The 17,859-nt window shown below is 41.6% G+C and overlaps 1 protein-coding gene across 1 annotated transcript in view; it reads left to right on the plus strand.

The window, feature by feature from the left end:
- SNTG1 (syntrophin gamma 1) overlaps window positions 1-17,859 on the plus strand; it is a 245,729-nt gene that overhangs the window by 224,778 nt on the left and 3,092 nt on the right. Inside the window, exon 16 of the mRNA XM_026659517.1 lies at window positions 4,499-4,609. Coding sequence (XP_026515302.1) covers window positions 4,499-4,609 — 111 coding nt within the window. The remainder of the gene's footprint in view (window positions 1-4,498; window positions 4,610-17,859) is intronic.

The following is a 17,859-nucleotide window of genomic DNA, read 5'->3' on the forward strand; positions in this document are numbered from 1 at the left end:
GTGAAAAATCAATAAAATGTGGGAAAAGCCATCAAAAGCAAATTGATTGCCTTTGTGTTCGTGAATCCTTTTTGGCAATATTTGTGAAGATTCTATCCCTTACTACATAGGATGAGTAAGATATGGTTGCCTCTATTCAATGGGTTTTTTGTTTTTGTTTTTTTAACTTTCAATTCTAGGAATTATATTCAAAATCCTGATAGAAGAATAAATGAAATCTCATTGTGACCACATTGTCCGGCTATGCCGGAAGACAGACAGGAGGCACTGGATGTGGTTTTAAATGGGCTGAAACTTTATTCTTAAATATGTGGAAGTACCCTGCAGATAAAATTGTGCAGTGCAGGTGGTTTCATATACATTTCCATATTCCTGGGGAGCAGCTGAGACCCCACCATTCCTCCTTGTATAAGGGTTAAGGGGAGCTAGAAAAAGTGGGGTTGACTTCTTCCCATACCAAGTGTAGGAGCCCTGAACCCTCTTTCTCCTCCCCTTTAAAGGATGTCTCATTTAAATTCTTTACTAATTAATTGTATCTGGTCACCATATCCATTCCATACAGAGTACCTGCACTAGACATCTGCCACAAACTTACATAATGAGTTGCAGCATTATAGCCTAACTCCCTTCCCCCATCCATACCCCACCAGGTCCGTAACTCACTCTAGGGAAGGCAAAAAGCCAACCTCGCCTTGACCAATGTGGCAGTGAGGGAAAATTCCTTCCCAAAGCCCCAAGAAAAGGGGCAACTAGTGTCATGCCTGTGACATATAATGACAAAAGCTGGTAATTTAACTACGCCAATGGGTGGGAGGGTGGGTGCTGCTGGTCTGGTCTGGGTTAAATAGGACTTCCCTGGGACTGTCCTGGGTATAATCCCGCCCTGTGTCTGGTTAGCTGGGGAGGAAAGGGACAGCATCCCTCCCCCACACAACCTATTCTAGCTGTACGTCTTTCTGTCTCTTTACCTGGAATCCAGCAATCCTCTCTGGGTGGGCAGAGGCCTTAAAGGGGGCAATGACTCCCTTCCCAGCAGCCTGCTGGACAAGCCCCATCCCTGCAGTTAAATGGGGCAACTCACTTTCTCTATCCAGCTAGACCAAGGGTCCCATGGCTTAATGTGCTGTGAGAACATTCTGGCCACTGGAAGTCTTTTGTCCCTTATTGCTATGGACCCTAGTACAGAAACATACTTAAGGAGATGCCTGATTTGAAGTATGACTACCCACATGCTTAAATCAAGTGTGTGTTTATGTACTTTTCTGAATCAGGGTATGATTTGGTATGACCAGCTGTGACAGGTTGGATCACAGAAACCCCCTGGGAGCTGCCAGCCGATGTGCCAAGACTACCTCTGCTCCTGTTTTCCCTGCCAGCTCAGGACTCCAGCACCCTGTCTTGCTGAGCCAGACACTCGCGTCTGCTCCAACAAAGACCCAGGGTCTGAATTACTTGCCCCAAAGCTGCAGGTTTACCTGAAAACAGCTCACAGAAGTGTACTTGTCTTTAGCACTCAGGTGCCCAACTCTCAATGGGGTCTAAACCCAAATAAATCCGTTTTACCCTGTATAAAGCTTGTACAGCGTAAACTCATACATTGTTCACCCTCTCTAACACTGATAGAGAGATATGCACAGTTGTTTGCTCCCCCAGGTATTAATACATACTCTGAGTTAATTAATAAGTAAAAAGTGATTTTATTAAATACAGAAAGCGGGATTTAAGTGGTTCCAAGTAGTAACAGACAGAACAAAGTAAGTCACCAAGCAAAATAAAATAAAATGCGCAAATCTGTGTCTAATCAAACTGAATACAGATAATCTCACCCTCAGAGATGCTTTAGTAAGTTTTTTCCTCAGACTGGACACCTTCCAGGCCTGGGCACAATTGTTTCCCCTGGTACAGCTCTTGTTCCAGCTCAGGTGGTAGCTAGGGCATTCTTCATGATGGCTCCTCTCCCCCCCCCCTTTGTTCTGTTCCACCCCTTTATATATCTTTTGCATGAGGCGGCAACCCTTTGTCCCTCTGGGTTTCCACACCCCTTTCCCCCCCGCCCCCCACTGGAAAAGCACTAGGTTAAAGATGGATTCTAGTTCAGGTGACATGATCACAAGTCACTGCAAGACTTCATTACCCACTTGCCAGCACACACATATACAGGAAGACTCACAAGTAAACACATCCATCTGCAGACAATGGTCCTGGTTAATGGGAGTCATCAAGATTCCAAACCACCATTAATGGCCCACACTTTGCATAATTACAATGGCCCTCAGAGTTATATTTTATATTTCTAGTTTTAGATACAAGAGTGGTACATTTATACAAATAGGATGATCACACTCAGTAGATTATAAGCTTTGTAATGATACCTTACAAGAGGCCTTTTGCATGAAGCACATCCCAGTTACATTATATTCACTTATCATATTTTTATAAAACCATATAGACTGCACAATGTCACACCAGCATTCTCTGTTCAGATAAGTGCAAGGACTGGACTAGTAGGAGTGATGCAGGCAGAGAATGAGGCAAATTGACAGAGCTGTGCTGGGAAGTTTATGAGTACCACAATGCTATTGATCCTTCACTTTCATTAACACCAATTTCATCCAATTTTTAAAGTTAAAAATGTCATTTTTAACAGCCGCAAGGTAAAATTTTTGCTTAGCAATGTAAAGTCAATTTGAAATTAAACTGCTTACCTATTTATCCAGAAGTCTTTGCTTAATGCTGGCTGTTGCTCATTAGATATGTATACTATCGTTAGGGGAAGTAAGGCCCCCCAAAAAAGGAGGGGGAAGTTTACAAAATTCTGAGCTATCAAAAGGTTAACATTTATTTTCTGTAGCAATTGGCAGCAAACAATAAGGATCTAAATGAACACTGAGATAAAATTTTCAGCACTTTTCTGTATTTTCCCCTACAGCATAGAGGCATTTTATTTAAGAAAATTACTCAGTTTGAGATTCTGATGGAAACAGTACAGTGCTAATGTAGGCAAAAGAAGAGGAAGAAGCAGAAGATTAATCTAATGCAGACAGCACTGTGAATGTAAACAAATTTGGTAGATATGCAGATTTTTTAGTGCAGGAACAAGAAAGAATTCAGCCGATAGCAGCCAGTAGTAGTGTGAAGTCATACGTACAAGTTGCACAGTGATCATCCCTAATGTTCCTTAATAGTTTTGCTCATCATTTACATTTCACCAATGCACATTTCTTGTCCATCTTACTCACACATCGATATGATATTGACTGTAGGCTGCACATTGATTCCAGGCTGATAGGTGTGATGCTCTGTAACATTACTGGTTACTGAAATGCAACAGTCTCTAGGTACAATATTCCCATATATTCTTCAGAAGATACATTTCTATTCATTTGTAACAGTGACTATTTACTGCTTTTCTATTTAGTTAATAACCTTATTACAAAATTCATAGTGGAGTGGGAAACTTCGTCATATATTGTCATCTTTTAATATTTGGATCTGCTAACACATTGAAGGCTCAATCCTGGAAGGGGTTGAGCATTCTGGTCCCAGTTCAGCAAGGCACATCAACACATGGTTAATGTTCAGCAAGGGCTGGTCCACACTGGGGCGGGGGATCGATCTAGGAAACGCAACTTCAGCTACGAGAATAGCGTAGCTGAAGTCGACGTTTCCTAGATCGAACTAAGTTTACTTACTGCGGGTCCATGTGGCGCAGGCAAGCTCCCCCGTCGACAGCGCTTCCTCCTCTCGGCGAGCAGGAGTTCCGCAGTCGACGGGAGAGCGCTTCTGGAATCGATTAATCGCGTCCATATGAGACGCAATAAATCGATCCCAGAAGATCGATCTCTACCCGCCGAATCGGGTGGGTAGTGTGGACCTACCCCAAGTAATTAAACCCATTGACTCTTAACTACTTAAGCTGAAGCATGTACATTAAGTGCTCAGCTGGACCAAAGACAATCATTTTCCGTGAGTAAATGCTAACTGTACAGGCTTGTTTTTATCTGTATTGTTTTGTTTATTTTTACTTTTAAAAATACACGCTTTATTTTTAGTTCATATAAATACAGACTCACGTACATGACTGGATACTGTCATCTATGGAAATAAATCAATTAAAATAAAATAAAATAAATAAAGTAATTCCATGACAAATTAGCACTTAAGAGATGGAGTCTGACTTATCCTCAAGGGAAAAGGCTTTTATTTTTTGACATCACAGTGAATTAAGTGACCCTTTCTTTGTTAACTATGGTTGAATAAAGCTAACGGGGTTTCAAAGAACATTTCACAAATGCAGTCTGACTGATCTGAATCAGACACTGCCAAAGTATAATACATCCATATAATCAAAGGGACTTCAGGCTAGATGACACTACATTGGTTTAATTATGTACCATAGGCAGGTTAAAAAACTACCTAGGAAGAAGATCCTCTGTTTCTAATACACTTCTCTATATCAACTATGTTGACCTTTCTGTGTATGCTTTGTTTCCTTTAGGCTGTGCTTTGGAGGTACAAGTTTTCCCAGCTTAAAGGGTCTTCAGATGATGGCAAGAGCAAAATCAAATTTTTGTTCCAAAATCCAGATACTAAGCAGATTGAAGCAAAGGTAAAAAAAAAAAAAAAAAAATTCATTGTATCATAAAGCCAGAAGTACATTAAAACTGGTTGACAATAAAACAAACAGGGAATGAGAGAATTAAGTTCAGTCTAATTTACGGATGCTGAGAGGATGTTCAGATTAATGTGATGTGTGAAATTAGGTAAATAAGTGAAAACACAGTAGATACTAAGCAGAGGTGTGTGAATAGGTGCACAGTGCAATTGGTTTTTTAGGGATTTTAGTATGTTAAAAGAGGGGTTTTTGATCTTTTATTTAAATTAAATCAATATGTAAGTTTTGTGCATGATAGTCATCTTACTTTTTTATCACAGAAAGAGAGAAAGCCAAGAGGCATGTCTTGTCATCTTTACCGTATCTTCATGCTACTCTCCATGAGCAGCAGCAGTAATGTGCATTATGTTCCAAAGTACATGTGGACCAAAGGTAGTGATGGACTAAAACCCCTTTGAACCCTCTCAGGGGTGAAAGATATAGGGTGGTTTCTAATCACCATATAAAAGCTTGTCATTACAGTTCTGGTTCCATGTCAGATCCAAAATTCAGAGGGGTCTGCTTTCCAGTTCTGGTTTTGATTAAAAGAAAATGCATGGAAATAGTAATACCTGTGAGACTTCTGCATAGGTTGGTAGATGACTTGTAAGAATAAGTGATATCACAAGATTTGTACCATCCCAAATAGTCTAACCCTTGTAGGATGAGCTGATCTCACAAGAATTCTATTAGTTAGAATTGCCTTTGAATCTGAAACCTAACTGTGATTTGAGTGGGAATCTCCAAACCTAATGTATATCTAAATTGTATCCAAACAGCACTTAATTGAACATCTCTATGCAGACACCATGCTGTGGTGCAGCACCACTAAAGCCAATGGAGTTTCATCCTGCTATGCTAGAGGTGAATTGGCAAAATGAGTTTAAATAAGAATAGCGCTCTGAATAATAATAGAGATCTGAAAGGAAACATAAAAATGTTAAATTACTGTATCAAGGAATTATGCATCTACCTACATACCTACATGACATGATAAATTATGTTAGGAAAAATACATTGTTTGGGACAGTTGTGAAATTCAAGAAAAAATGTTGAGGTACAGTCTCACAGTGAAAATCTAATCTTTTTCCCTACACTTTTCTTTCTTTTAGTAATGTGTATATTACATGATTATTGATACTATGAGTTACCCCTATCTGTTCAATACCAAATCTTGTCCGCAGTTGGTGCGTGAAAGCTCCTAGTGAAATCATCAACAGTGAAGGGTGTCAGAATTCGTCCCTAAATACATTAGGTTTTTAATGTATTTTAAAGGGATTTTCCTGATTATTATTTCCTTCAAATAATGTAGTAATAGGTAGAATTTGTTCTCTTAGCTAATAGGAAAGCACAGCCTACCAACCCAATGCTATATGGTATTTTTCCTTTCAGCAAATAATTAGGAACTTTTATCATACTCCTAAGTAGCATACTTCTAACCAGCTGCCAATGGTGAGTTGGTAGCCAATGGTGGGTTGGATCTCTGCCACACTGGATGCTGGTCTCTGAAGGGCTGGAACTGCCTGACCCATGCCTGACCCGTGCTCAGCAGTTCAAAGACTCCCTTTGTGCGGAAAGGCAGTTTATCAGAGACTCCCTGGGCTGTTCTGCCTCACTCAGCTCCCAAACACAAAACTGAAGCAAAAAAATAATCAGGCTGTCCCCTCCCACTGAGGTTCTGAGCCACTCTGGTTCATCATTGGCCCAGCAAACTGCTTGTCCATATTGTGCAATGCAGAAGTCTCGCTATTGGCTTCAGCAGGAGTCAATTCTACCCTCACCCCTGACTTTAAGCATACTGGGATATTTGAGAGCTCTGGTAGCCATTATTGTGTTGTTCATAGAGTAGGACACCTAGAGGTTCAGTCCAGAGTTCCAGGAGCTGGGAAACTCCAAGTGGAGTTTACCCTGAATAGTGCCTTTCTCTTCAATAAGCTCCACTGAAAACAGTGGGACTTTTCACAGCGTAAGATGTTACTCATTTGGATGAGGGTGACAGAATCCAGCCCTAATTTATTATCATCATTATTATATGTTATTAAAGTTCCTTGTTGCTTCATAATGTTTTCACTTTATCATGTCTGCACATTCTCAATACAGCAAAATGGAAGAAAATGTCTGCTAGTTTTATTGTATTTATTTGCTCCTAATGATCAAAGCATAACACAGATCATAGCATGAAGTTTATATTAAAGAATCCCATAGTATTTCAGCACTGGCAGGCACTAAGGCATTTGTATGGGATAGAGTGAACAATTTCAGCTTGTTCATGTTTGAACTGTGGCACTTACTTGAAGAAATGTAGATCATCTGACAGAGCTAGTCTCCAGCACAATTCAGAGTGTTTGTAAAGTGATGACTGTAAACTAAACTTACAGTTTAATAATTTTGAGCCAGAGTCTTCCGCCCCTTACTCATGTTAAAATATAACTTAGTCTGGTGATAGGCCCATCAAAATCAGCATGAACAAAGGTGGCACAATCTGGCCCTCATTATTTTGTTGCTTACCGGGCTACAGAGCATGGTATTTGACTAGTTTAAGACTCAGGAAATGTTGATTAAATTTTCAGAAATGTTTATAAGCCTGTATTTCATGTATTGTGTGCAGACTTCATTAGAGTCAGAGCATGGGAATTCTCCACAGCACGTGTTAACGATTGTGTTGAATATTCCTAGCTATCATCACTTACTAAGGGCTAAATGGCCTGTTAGGCACAGCCCTACATTGTGGATGGTTCAGATCCACACCACCCCAGGAGGAGCATAGGGAAGCATTATGCCTCAGACAGACCCAATGCCTCCTGGAGCTCCCTGGCTGCACTGTAGAGGGAGTAATTTGCCCTTTAAAGGGCACAGTTTACTTCCTCCTGTGTGGTTGGCTAGCCAGCCCGGTGTACTGACCAGGTGGCCTGAGAGCAAGCCCACAACCTTGGAGTCCTTACCCACAACATTTATTTTTCCCCGCTCTGGTCTTCCCCAGCAGTAGTGAGGTAGCAAGGACAAGGTATAGGTCTGCCCCACATCTTTGTACAATCAGTGGATCTGAGACAATCCTCTTCCTCCTCACTCCATGAAAGCAGATGAAGAGTGAGGCAGCCTGCTAGAGTATATTTATACATAGATCTGAGCCTCATTTGTTTCTCTCTCTCACGCAGGATCCATCTCTGAGTCTCGGCTAATGTCACAAACAGGATGTGGCCATTTTTTCCCCCTTCACCCTGATTCCTTTTCACCGCCATAGCCTGGGAGGATAACACAGCCTAGTCACAGACCTATGTGAAAGTGCTTGATATGAATCTCAGTGTGCAAGCCCTCACTAGACCAAGACTGAGATTCACCTCACCCAAATGTGTCCTCAAACTTGCTTCACTCCATTGTAGGCATTGTTCCATGGGCCGTGAATCCTGACCTCACAGCTCTGTGAGCTGTGGCATATTGTACATGTGTGGTATCATCCTCTAGACCAGGAGCCAGAATCCCCTAGACCAGGAAGTCTAGAGAGAGGAGAATTTCAGAGTGATTAGCTACTGGATATTGACCCAATGCATGAATTAATTCGTTAATATTTTATACATACTCCCAGAGCTGTGGGTGGGCACATTTTAAAGAAATCTAAATAACTAAATTTTTGCACTATAACCTGCTGTGTTGTCCAGCAATTCTCTTATATTTTGGTGGACTATGTAGCACTATCACTGTTAGTGTCAGAAAAAGCTATGAAAACAACTTGCTGCCAGAAGATGTAGAACAGCACCCATTCATCAAAGTCAGCCTTTTTTTTTTAAACTGAATCATCACCAGAATTTATATTCCTGTGTGATAATGGAAAGCCCTTCAGTGATACTGATACCTAATATTTTTATAATGCTGCTAGACTGTGTTTTTTATAGTGTATTTCATGCCTGACTTAACAAAATGCAAAATAGCATGCGTTGAGGTACACATCACCGTGTGCTATAGATTTAGGTACAGCTTTAGCAGGTGAACTTCTTTTCACCTGGAAAAATCATTTAACATACATTTTAACATTTACATTACTCTGCACAAATATCATGCAAATATGGCTTACTTTTATGTAGTGCCTCTGTACCGTAGCTTTTTCTTGGCCAGTTTGTTAGTTGCTTCTTGATAGTTTGTTTCTTGATAGTCCTTAGCAATTTTACTCTGAATAATCAATCCATTAATAGGTCAAATACTGGAGTGTTCATGGAGCCTTGCCAAGAAGAAGCCACCTGCCCTTGATGGGCGGCAAGGCAAAGCCTAAGTGTCTCCTGATGAGAAACCCACTCAAGGGCAACATTAATCACAGATACCCTCCAGGGGCTCTGATTCCTAGTGGCTATTTCCCAGCTCTGACTCAGCTGGAGAGACTGCACAGATCCAAGCAGCCAAACATGATTTTCCTGAACAAGAGCTACAAAGTAGCGCTGTCAGCTTGGGAAATTATGAAGCACAGGATTCTCTTTACTTTCTCCATTCCCTGAAAATCAGGAGATGAAACGAGGAAGAGGAACAAGGGCAGAGCGTACTCCTCCCTCTAAGTTACAAATTTGTGGGTGTGCATGCACAGGTGGCTCCTTAGTGTGTCCCTGTTCTTCATTGCGAGAGCTTCCTGGGTGTTAATGCAGTCACTGGGCTGCAGTAACCTCAAAAGGCACTTTTAATTCAGTTCTGTAAAGAAATGATGAACTGATACAATGGAGACAATTCTGATATTGTTTTCTGAGGTTTACTTTTAACATATACTGAGTAAATAATATGTACCTTACATTTGTGCACTGTAAAGTAAAAGCACAAATGTATAATGTTAGTACAAAACTTCACATCACTCAACATTCAGATGGGGAATATACCCATTGAAATGCCTGCCATACTGGTGGGGATAATAAAAAGCTGTATACTATAGACCATCGGTTCCCAAACTGGGGGGCGCGCCTCCCTGGGGTGGGGCATGAAGAAATTCCAAGGGGGACGCTTGGCTGTGAAAGTTTCATAACGAAAAAAAAATTTTATCAGCATAAATTTATTTATTTATTTATTTAATAGACCAACAGACAATACATTATACATATTCTGTATACATAATAATAACTATTCATAAAATTGTCCAATTACAGGCCTATATTATTTAATTACAATAAAGTATTAACAATCTTTTTGTTTTTGATTGTGAATATAAGTAGACAAGAATAAAGGTATAGCATAAAGTACAATAATAATAATAAAAATACAACTATAAATAAAAGTATATAACTGCAATGTTTTCAAATTTCATACCAGGAAATGTGAATATATATTTATTTATGTATTGCCTTTCGATGTGTAGGATTGCCATTTTGGTTGGTGGGGAGGCCGAAGAACGATGTAGAAAGCGATGGAACTTTTAAAAACTTCCTAGCTCGCTCACGAGAGTGTTCGAGACTGTTCTATCATGGGAGTGGTTACCTCCACCACTCACCGTGCAAGACCGGCTACTTGCCAGACTGGTGATGGGGTGTATATATAGGACATCACGCGTCCGTACGTAATAGTAGTAGTAAATAAACGTTCACAATAACTCAAATTAACTTGCATCCATTAATATTCACGAATCAGGAAAATTATTTTTATAGATTGTTTTTATTAATATATTATGGCCGCGATTAAGAAAAGGAAGTACGATGAAGACTATATTAAGTATGGTTTCACCGTCATGGAAAAAAACGGGATCAATCATTCTCAATGCATAGTATGCCACGCAGTTCTCAGCAATGATGCCTTGAGACCTAGTAGTCTTGAGCGACACTTGACAAAGAACCACAGCACTTTGAAAGACAAACCAAAAGAGTTTTTTGCTGCTAAACTTCAAAATTTAAAACGCATGAAGCTGGACACTGCTGGAGCTTTTCATCAAGCGTCATCCAAAGTGTAGAAGCATCTTATGAACTGTCATTGCTCATCGCTAAAGCCAAGAAAGCACATATAATAGGAGAAAGTCTTGTGAAGCCTTGCTTGTTGAAAGCAGCTTATGATATTGTGCTTGGTGCTGAAAGCAAGAAAAAATATCGGAAATTTCGCTTTCTGACAATTCCGTGAAACTTCGCATCGATGACATGGAGAAAGATCTAAAACTTCAAGTTGTGGAGGCAGTGAAAGCTTCTCCTTTTTTCGCAATTCAGTGCGACGATATCACTGATGTAGCACAATGCTGTCAGTTGCTCGCCTACGTTAGATTCATTAACGATGGAACTGTGAAAGAAAAACTGCTTTTTTCGAAGGAATTGATGACCACATCAAAGGCTTCTGATGTTATGAAAACGGTTTCTGACTTTTTTGAAGAAAGTGGACTTTCATGGGAAAAACTGGTTGGTGTATGCACAGACAGTGCTCCAGCGATGCTTGGCCCTCGCTCTGGATTTGTGACATTGGTGAAACAAAAAAATCCAGCTGTAACCACGACTCACTTCATCATACACAGACCAACACTGGTTGCTAAAACCCTTCCAGATGACCAACGTGACTCATAGAATTTGGCCATCAAAGTTGTCAATTTTGTGAAGAACAGCACTTTAAATACGAGACTTTTTGCAGCTCTTTGCGCGGAATTGGGAGCGGATCATAAAATTCTTTTGTTTCACATGGAGGTATGATGGCTTTCCAAAGGGAACATGCTTTCAAGATTATTCGAACTGAAAAACGAAGTGGAAATTTTCCTCAAGCAACAGAAAAAAGAAGAGTGTTATCATGCATTTATGGACCAAACATTTCAACTTTCACTGGCATACCTCGTGGACATTTTTGAATATTTGAACAGTCTCAATTTGAAGCTGCAAGGAAACAACGCTGCAAACATTATAGCGCACCATGATGCCATCAAAGCATTTACAGAAAAAATCAAGCTTTGGAAATGTCGAATGCAAGCTCAGACGCATAACTTTTCGTCTTTTCCAACATTTTAATCACTCGCTGAAAATGAAGGTTTCCAAGAACTTTGTAAAGAGGATGCGAAGAACAAAATTGTGTTTCATCTGGACTGCCTTGCTGATGAATTCATTAGCTATTTTCCAGACAACTTTTCTGGCAGCACCCGTTCATAAATTAGCATGTAATCCGTTCAACGTTGATGTCGATTCATTGCCAGAAGTATTGCAAGAACAAGCACTCGAAATGAAATACAATTCAAGTGCGAAAGATATTTTTGAAAAATTAAGCCTGGAGGAATTTTGGATAAAATATTTCCCAATTTACCCAAAAGTTGGAGAAGAAGCTCTATGTATTATTCTTCCGTTTTCGTTGATGTACCTCTGTGAAAAAAGCTTTTCAAGTTTAGTCATAATAAAAATGAAACAAAGGAATCGACTGGATGTCAAAAATTATTTGCTTTGCGCCCTTTCATCCTCAAACGTAGGATTTCCCAACTCGTGAAAAGCAACAAAGAGTCCTGTGGCACCTTATAGACTAACAGATGTATAAGGTGCCACAGGACTCTCTTGCTTTTTACAGATCCAGACTAACACGGCTACCCCTCTGATACCCAATTCGTGAAGAAAATGCAGCATCATCCTTCACATTAAATTTGTTTTGTTTATGCTATTTCTTATTTTAAATTACATTTTTATTACATTTTCGTGCCAAGAAAAACTATTTGTGCTTATTTTTAATTTTTAATAAAAAATGTTGTACCAAGTTTTTGTGTTTATTTTTAATTTTATATCACGAATTTAATTTGTTAAAAGGGGGGTTGGATGATGGTAATGGAGAGGTGGCGGGCATGAGGGTTTCTCAAAAATTAAAAAGGGGGCGTGATGCCGAAAAGTTTGGGAACCAATGCTATAGACTATCTTGGTTCTTTTGGGTGTATTCTGTCATTTGCCTTTGTTGCCACTGTGACAGTGTACCCCATAAGGCTTTATGGGGAGGGGGTGTTTATAAATGTATGTATGACATAACTGGAATATGTTTGGTGCTGCCTGTGCCAGGTAACATATCTCCGTAAAGGTTATGGTCTACTATATCTATTCATCGTATTTGTACATATATATATCATTTTCTACTTGAGGTTAAGAATATGGTCTGTATGCTGGCTTGGTTTCTAAGTAAGCTTTGGGAGGCATTTGGTCAGCTTCTTTAGGAAGGAATTCGCCAGGTTAAGTACCTGATCAGGAAACACCTGGGGAACAATGCATCTTGGAATGCTCCAATCCACATAAGAAGTCTTCCTGGAGACATGCAAGATTCCATGTGGACAATGGCTTCAGCCTGTAAAGACTGAGTCATGCAGGGACATGTGACTTGCCCAGGTGACTCCAGAACTCCATCTTGGAGCTGCACTTTGCATAGGAGGGAGGAGGGGGGTCTCCTCCCACAAGAGAGAGTCTATTTAACCCTGGGGGAGACCCCTCCATTTGGTCTTCAGCTGGCTAAAGAAGGAGCCTCTCCACCCCCCCCCAGGATGCTTGAAGGAAACTGAAACAAAAGACAGTAACTACAGGGGTTGGGAGAGATTGCTGGACCCAGGCTAAAGGGAGATTAGCCTGTAAAAGGGAGCATTCTGGAACTGGTGAGGAACTCATCTGTATTTAGTTTGATTAGGCATAGATTTGCGCATTTTATTTTATTTTGCTTGTGACTTTCTTTGTTCTGTCTGTTACTACTTTGAACCACTTAAATCCTACTGTCTGTATTTAATAAAATCACTTTTTATTTAGTAATTTACTCAGAGTATGTATTAATACCTGGGGGAGCAAACAACTGTGCATATCTCTCTATCAGTGTTATAGAGGGCGAACAATTTATGAGTTTGCTCTGCATAAGCTTTATGCAGGGTAAAACGGATTTATCTGGGTTTAGACCCCATTGGGAGTTGGGCATCTGAGTGCTAAAGACAAGCACACTCCTGTGAGCTGTTTTTGGGTAAACTTGCAGTTTTGGGACAAGTGATTCAGACCCTGGGTCTGTGTTGAAGTGGACTGGAGTGTCTAATTCAGCAAGACGGGGTGCTGGAGTCCTGAGCTGGCAGGGAAAACAGAAGCAGGGGTAGTCTTGGCACATCGGGTGGCAGCTCCCAAGGGGGTTTCTGTGATCCAACCCGTCACAGCCACTATTATCCAAGCCTAGATTTTTACAATTATATTATACTTGTGAGTATAGTTAGCAGAGGAGATGATCTACAATTAATACCACTTCTTCTGCATAGCGTGTAAAACAGAGACTGAGTAATATAACTTGTAGGAAATTTTAGTTTACCTTTGTTTTCTTTTGTTTTAACACCAATATTGTAGATGTGCAAGTAAGACCACTTCAATCGCCCAAATTATTAATGGTGTACGTGGTGAAAAGAGTTGCATCCAAACTTCCCAGTGATGAGTTTGGCCCTCTTTTTCAACATCCCTATTATAAAACTCTGGCAGGAAAAAGGCCACTACCTAGGCCTGACCCTAACGGTTTAATGCCGCGGCCAATTACTTCTGACCTATTAGCGGGAGCAGTGGAAACATAAAGGACTGCCTGGGAGCTAGCAGGGAGGGGCCCAGCTGGAGCTATGCCCACAGGTCTGTATGATGAGACTCTTGGTTGTAGTGCTGTCTTTGTTTTGCTACTGTTATTTTTGTTTGAACTCCTTGTAAGTCCTCATAAAGGTGGCCCTAGAAAGAAGGATTGTGATAATCAGGGTCCAGATAGCTTGGGGGAGAGTAGGGGGCCTGAACACCAAAGAATAAGCAATTGGAGAATAAATAACTGGTTGTATATGATATTACTGTGTTATAAAAGTGTATCAAATAAGGTATTTTATGAAAGCTGGTGACACACTGGTGATTAATATCATTGTGAAATGTTATGTATTATCACTATATGAGGAGTTATGGATAGTCATTGATATTATGCTTTAAAGTCTGTGACCAAACAAAGAGAGAAACAGGTTTTCTCCCAGACAGGAGTGAAGGTAGCCATCTACCTGTCTCCAATGTAAATTTAGCATTATGGAAGCAAAACAATAGAAGGCCCATTTACGTATCCCCCTTAGTATGCTCCTGATAGCTGACCATAACAGTAACATGAAGGGTACCTTTGCCATCTGCTGCATCTTCTAAGATATCTAAGTTAGCAGCAGCACAAAATATAAACCTACCCTTGACAAGATCTGGGAGAATGTACAACCCTGCATGCAGTGCCACGTAGTGAATAACCTTTTTTTTATAATTTCAGTCTCCAGGCAAAGTACTTTGTCATCATAGTCAATGGAGAAGCCAATGCTGTACATCAGCTGCATGAGGAATTTGCTTTGGGTTTTGGAATGAATTGTTAAACTAACAGCCACTTAGAGAAATTACACAGTGCACATTTGTTGTGTGTGTGTTGGAAGCCTGCCTTTCACTCAAACACTCATACATGAGGCTTTGTGATAAAGTGGTATCCTTGTGCTCCCCTTCCTTTCTGTCGTACTTGCCAGTGCTGAGGTCACTGCAATCACCAATACACCACGTAGGGAAGAAGTACAGGTCCTTTTCAGGTTTGGCGTCAGCTATGGAACCCTGAAACTCCCACATACTGCAGGACAAAATGCTTTTTCATAAAAATGTAACTGCTGCAAACACAGTCTTCATATTACTGTTGACATCAGCACGTTTTTCTGCTTTTGATGGTGACACATCTTTTTCAGCTTTTAAGGATATGTGCTATGATTGATTTCTGCAAATAGGATTGCTAAAAAGTATGTCTCTATCGCACAGTACATCTTCAATAAGTGCTTTAAGAGCCTTTCTGTAGGGACTGGGGTGTGGACAGTCATGCCAAATAGTTAGTCAGGTGCCTGGAACCAGAGTCAGGGTTAGGGCTGGGGTCAGAGTCAGATGCCAAGCTGAAGGTCAAAGATAGAGTCTGGTGCCAAGTCAGGAATCAAAGCCAGAGTCAGCGGTACAGCAGGGGCTTGGAGTGAGGCAGGAAAGCAGAAACCAGGAACAGATTGGGGTCTGGAATAAGGAGGACAGGAACAGGCATGGCTCAGGAGTCAGGCAGGTAGGCAGGGTCTGTAGTAACAGCCAGCCAAGGATTCATCTAGTTGCTTGGGCAACTTCCTGTGCCTCTTTCTGGTTTAATAGAGCATCCCAGCAAATTGGTGGAGCTGGACTTTCCCCCCAGTCAGGAGCTTTGTGGCCAGGGGGCCTTTGCAAGCTAGAGCTTCACTGGCCCCCTACTGCACTAGTTCAGGGAACTGCTAGGAGGCAGCAGTGGTCTGAGCCTGGCATGGGTTTGAGGATCATGATCCCTCACATTTTGTTCCTCTTCAATTCCATTCAAAGAAGCTATTTCTCTGTACTTAGCCTCTACATCAGCCAATGTCACTGCTTTCTATCCATTAGAGCCTATCAACTTTGTAGGACCACTTATATCTTTTGAGTGCATTATGCAGGATTCTGTATCGTAACTTGTTCTGAGGTGTATTTCTAAAATCACAGCAGTGTCTTACATGAAAAGAAGTGTTACAAACGAGAAAAATCCATCTGGTCCCCACTATAATTGAACATTTTTCATTGCTTTCAACATCACCTTCCAGTTCTTTACTATACTCCCCAATTCTCTCCTTCCCCAGAAACCAGAGTACCAGTAGGTATCTCTTGAACTGTGCTTTAGCTGCCTTCCCTGCAGATTTTTTCACATTATTCTTGTTAAACAGTTCAGCTCAGGTTCTGTAGTTTTCTCCTTTTAGTTCACATTGACTATTGGGTGAACACTTCCCCATTGGGAAAATATTATCTGTCACTTTTACCAATCCCTTTTATAATCTAAAAAAGGTTTTCCTGGATTACCACAAAAAATCTTTTTAAGTAAGAACAAGCCTCAAGTCCTAGCCTTTCCACATATTTAATATTTTTGAAATCACGTGTTAGTGTTTTATTGTATTCTACCTAGTAATTCTGCCCTTCTCTCCACAGTAATGCAGGGTAACTTCTATTAGCTTTCATATGTTGCAATCTGTGAATTATTAGCAGAGTAAAATTTGTGAATACAGTAACTCAGATCTAGTTACATTTTATTTAAAGGAATAGTAATTATTATATCCTATTGGGCATTCTTTGAGCAATACTCATCAGGGTTAGTCTATGTGATCAATATAAGTATCTAGTGCTCTTTCAAGTAAAGTTGCAAATGCACTTACCTGGCAATTAGTCACTGATTCTTAAGGTATGTCTACACTTGCAGAGTTTTTGCTCTGTAAATTTCACCGGTGATAGGGAACCAGTAAAAGTAAAGCACTCGTTTGTGTACTCACTTAATTCCTCAGGCATCAGAGAGTGTTTACATTAGCAGCACTTCCACTGGGGATGAGAGCAGCACTCTAGGGCAGCTATCCCACAGTGCAGGTCTCTCCAGTTTGATGATGGGTCTTGTGGGAAGGGGCGTGTGTGATTTTGGGGCAACCTGGGTCCCTGCACAGCCTCCTCTCCCCAAACCCGGACAAGCTCCAGTAGCTCAGCATTGCTCCAAGCAGGGGATCCTTTGCTCCATGGAGCAGGCATTGTCACCTGGCCAGATAAGTGAGCACTTGCCAAGAAAATAGGAAGGGGAGTTTCAAAGTTCCCGGGGCTTTACAGGGGGTTGGGTGGATGTCTGTTTACCTGGCAACAGAGCAGCAGAGCTGCTGGCTAGAGTAGTCACCTAGGCACTGTGGGGTATCCTCAGGAGGCTAAAACCTGTGTAAACAGGAAGAAAGTGTCTTCACTTGCCAGGGCTGGTGCAAGGCAAGTTTCGCCCTAGGTGAAACTTCCACCTTGCCCCCCCTCAGCCCTGCGGCAGCTCCCTGCCCCGCCCCGCCCTGAGGCGTCCCCACCCCAGCTCACCTCTGCTCCACCTCCTCCCCGAGCACGCCGCCCCCGCTCTAATTATCCCCCTCTCCCAGGCTTGTGGTGCCAAACAGCTGATTGGCGCCGCAAGCCTGGGAGGCGGGAGAAGTGGAGCAGCGATGGCGTGCTCGGGGAGGGGGCGTAGCAGAGGTGAGCTGGGGTGGGGAGCCCTGCGGCAGCTCACCCCCCCGCCCTGAGGCACCCCCGCGGCAGCTCCCCACCCCCCCGGCCCGGGGAGCAGTGCGGCACCTCCCCACCCCAGCTCACCTCTGCTCTGCCTCCTCCCCGAGCACGCTGCCCCCGCTCTAATTCTCCTGATTGGTGCTGCAAGCCTGGGAGGCGGGAGAAGTGGAGCGCCGACCGTGCGCTCGGGGAGGAATGCTG

Source organism: Terrapene carolina, unplaced genomic scaffold (genome assembly GCF_002925995.2).
Source record: "Terrapene carolina triunguis isolate 2854851 unplaced genomic scaffold, T_m_triunguis-2.0 Scaffold58, whole genome shotgun sequence".
Lineage (NCBI taxonomy): Eukaryota > Metazoa > Chordata > Testudines > Emydidae > Terrapene > Terrapene triunguis.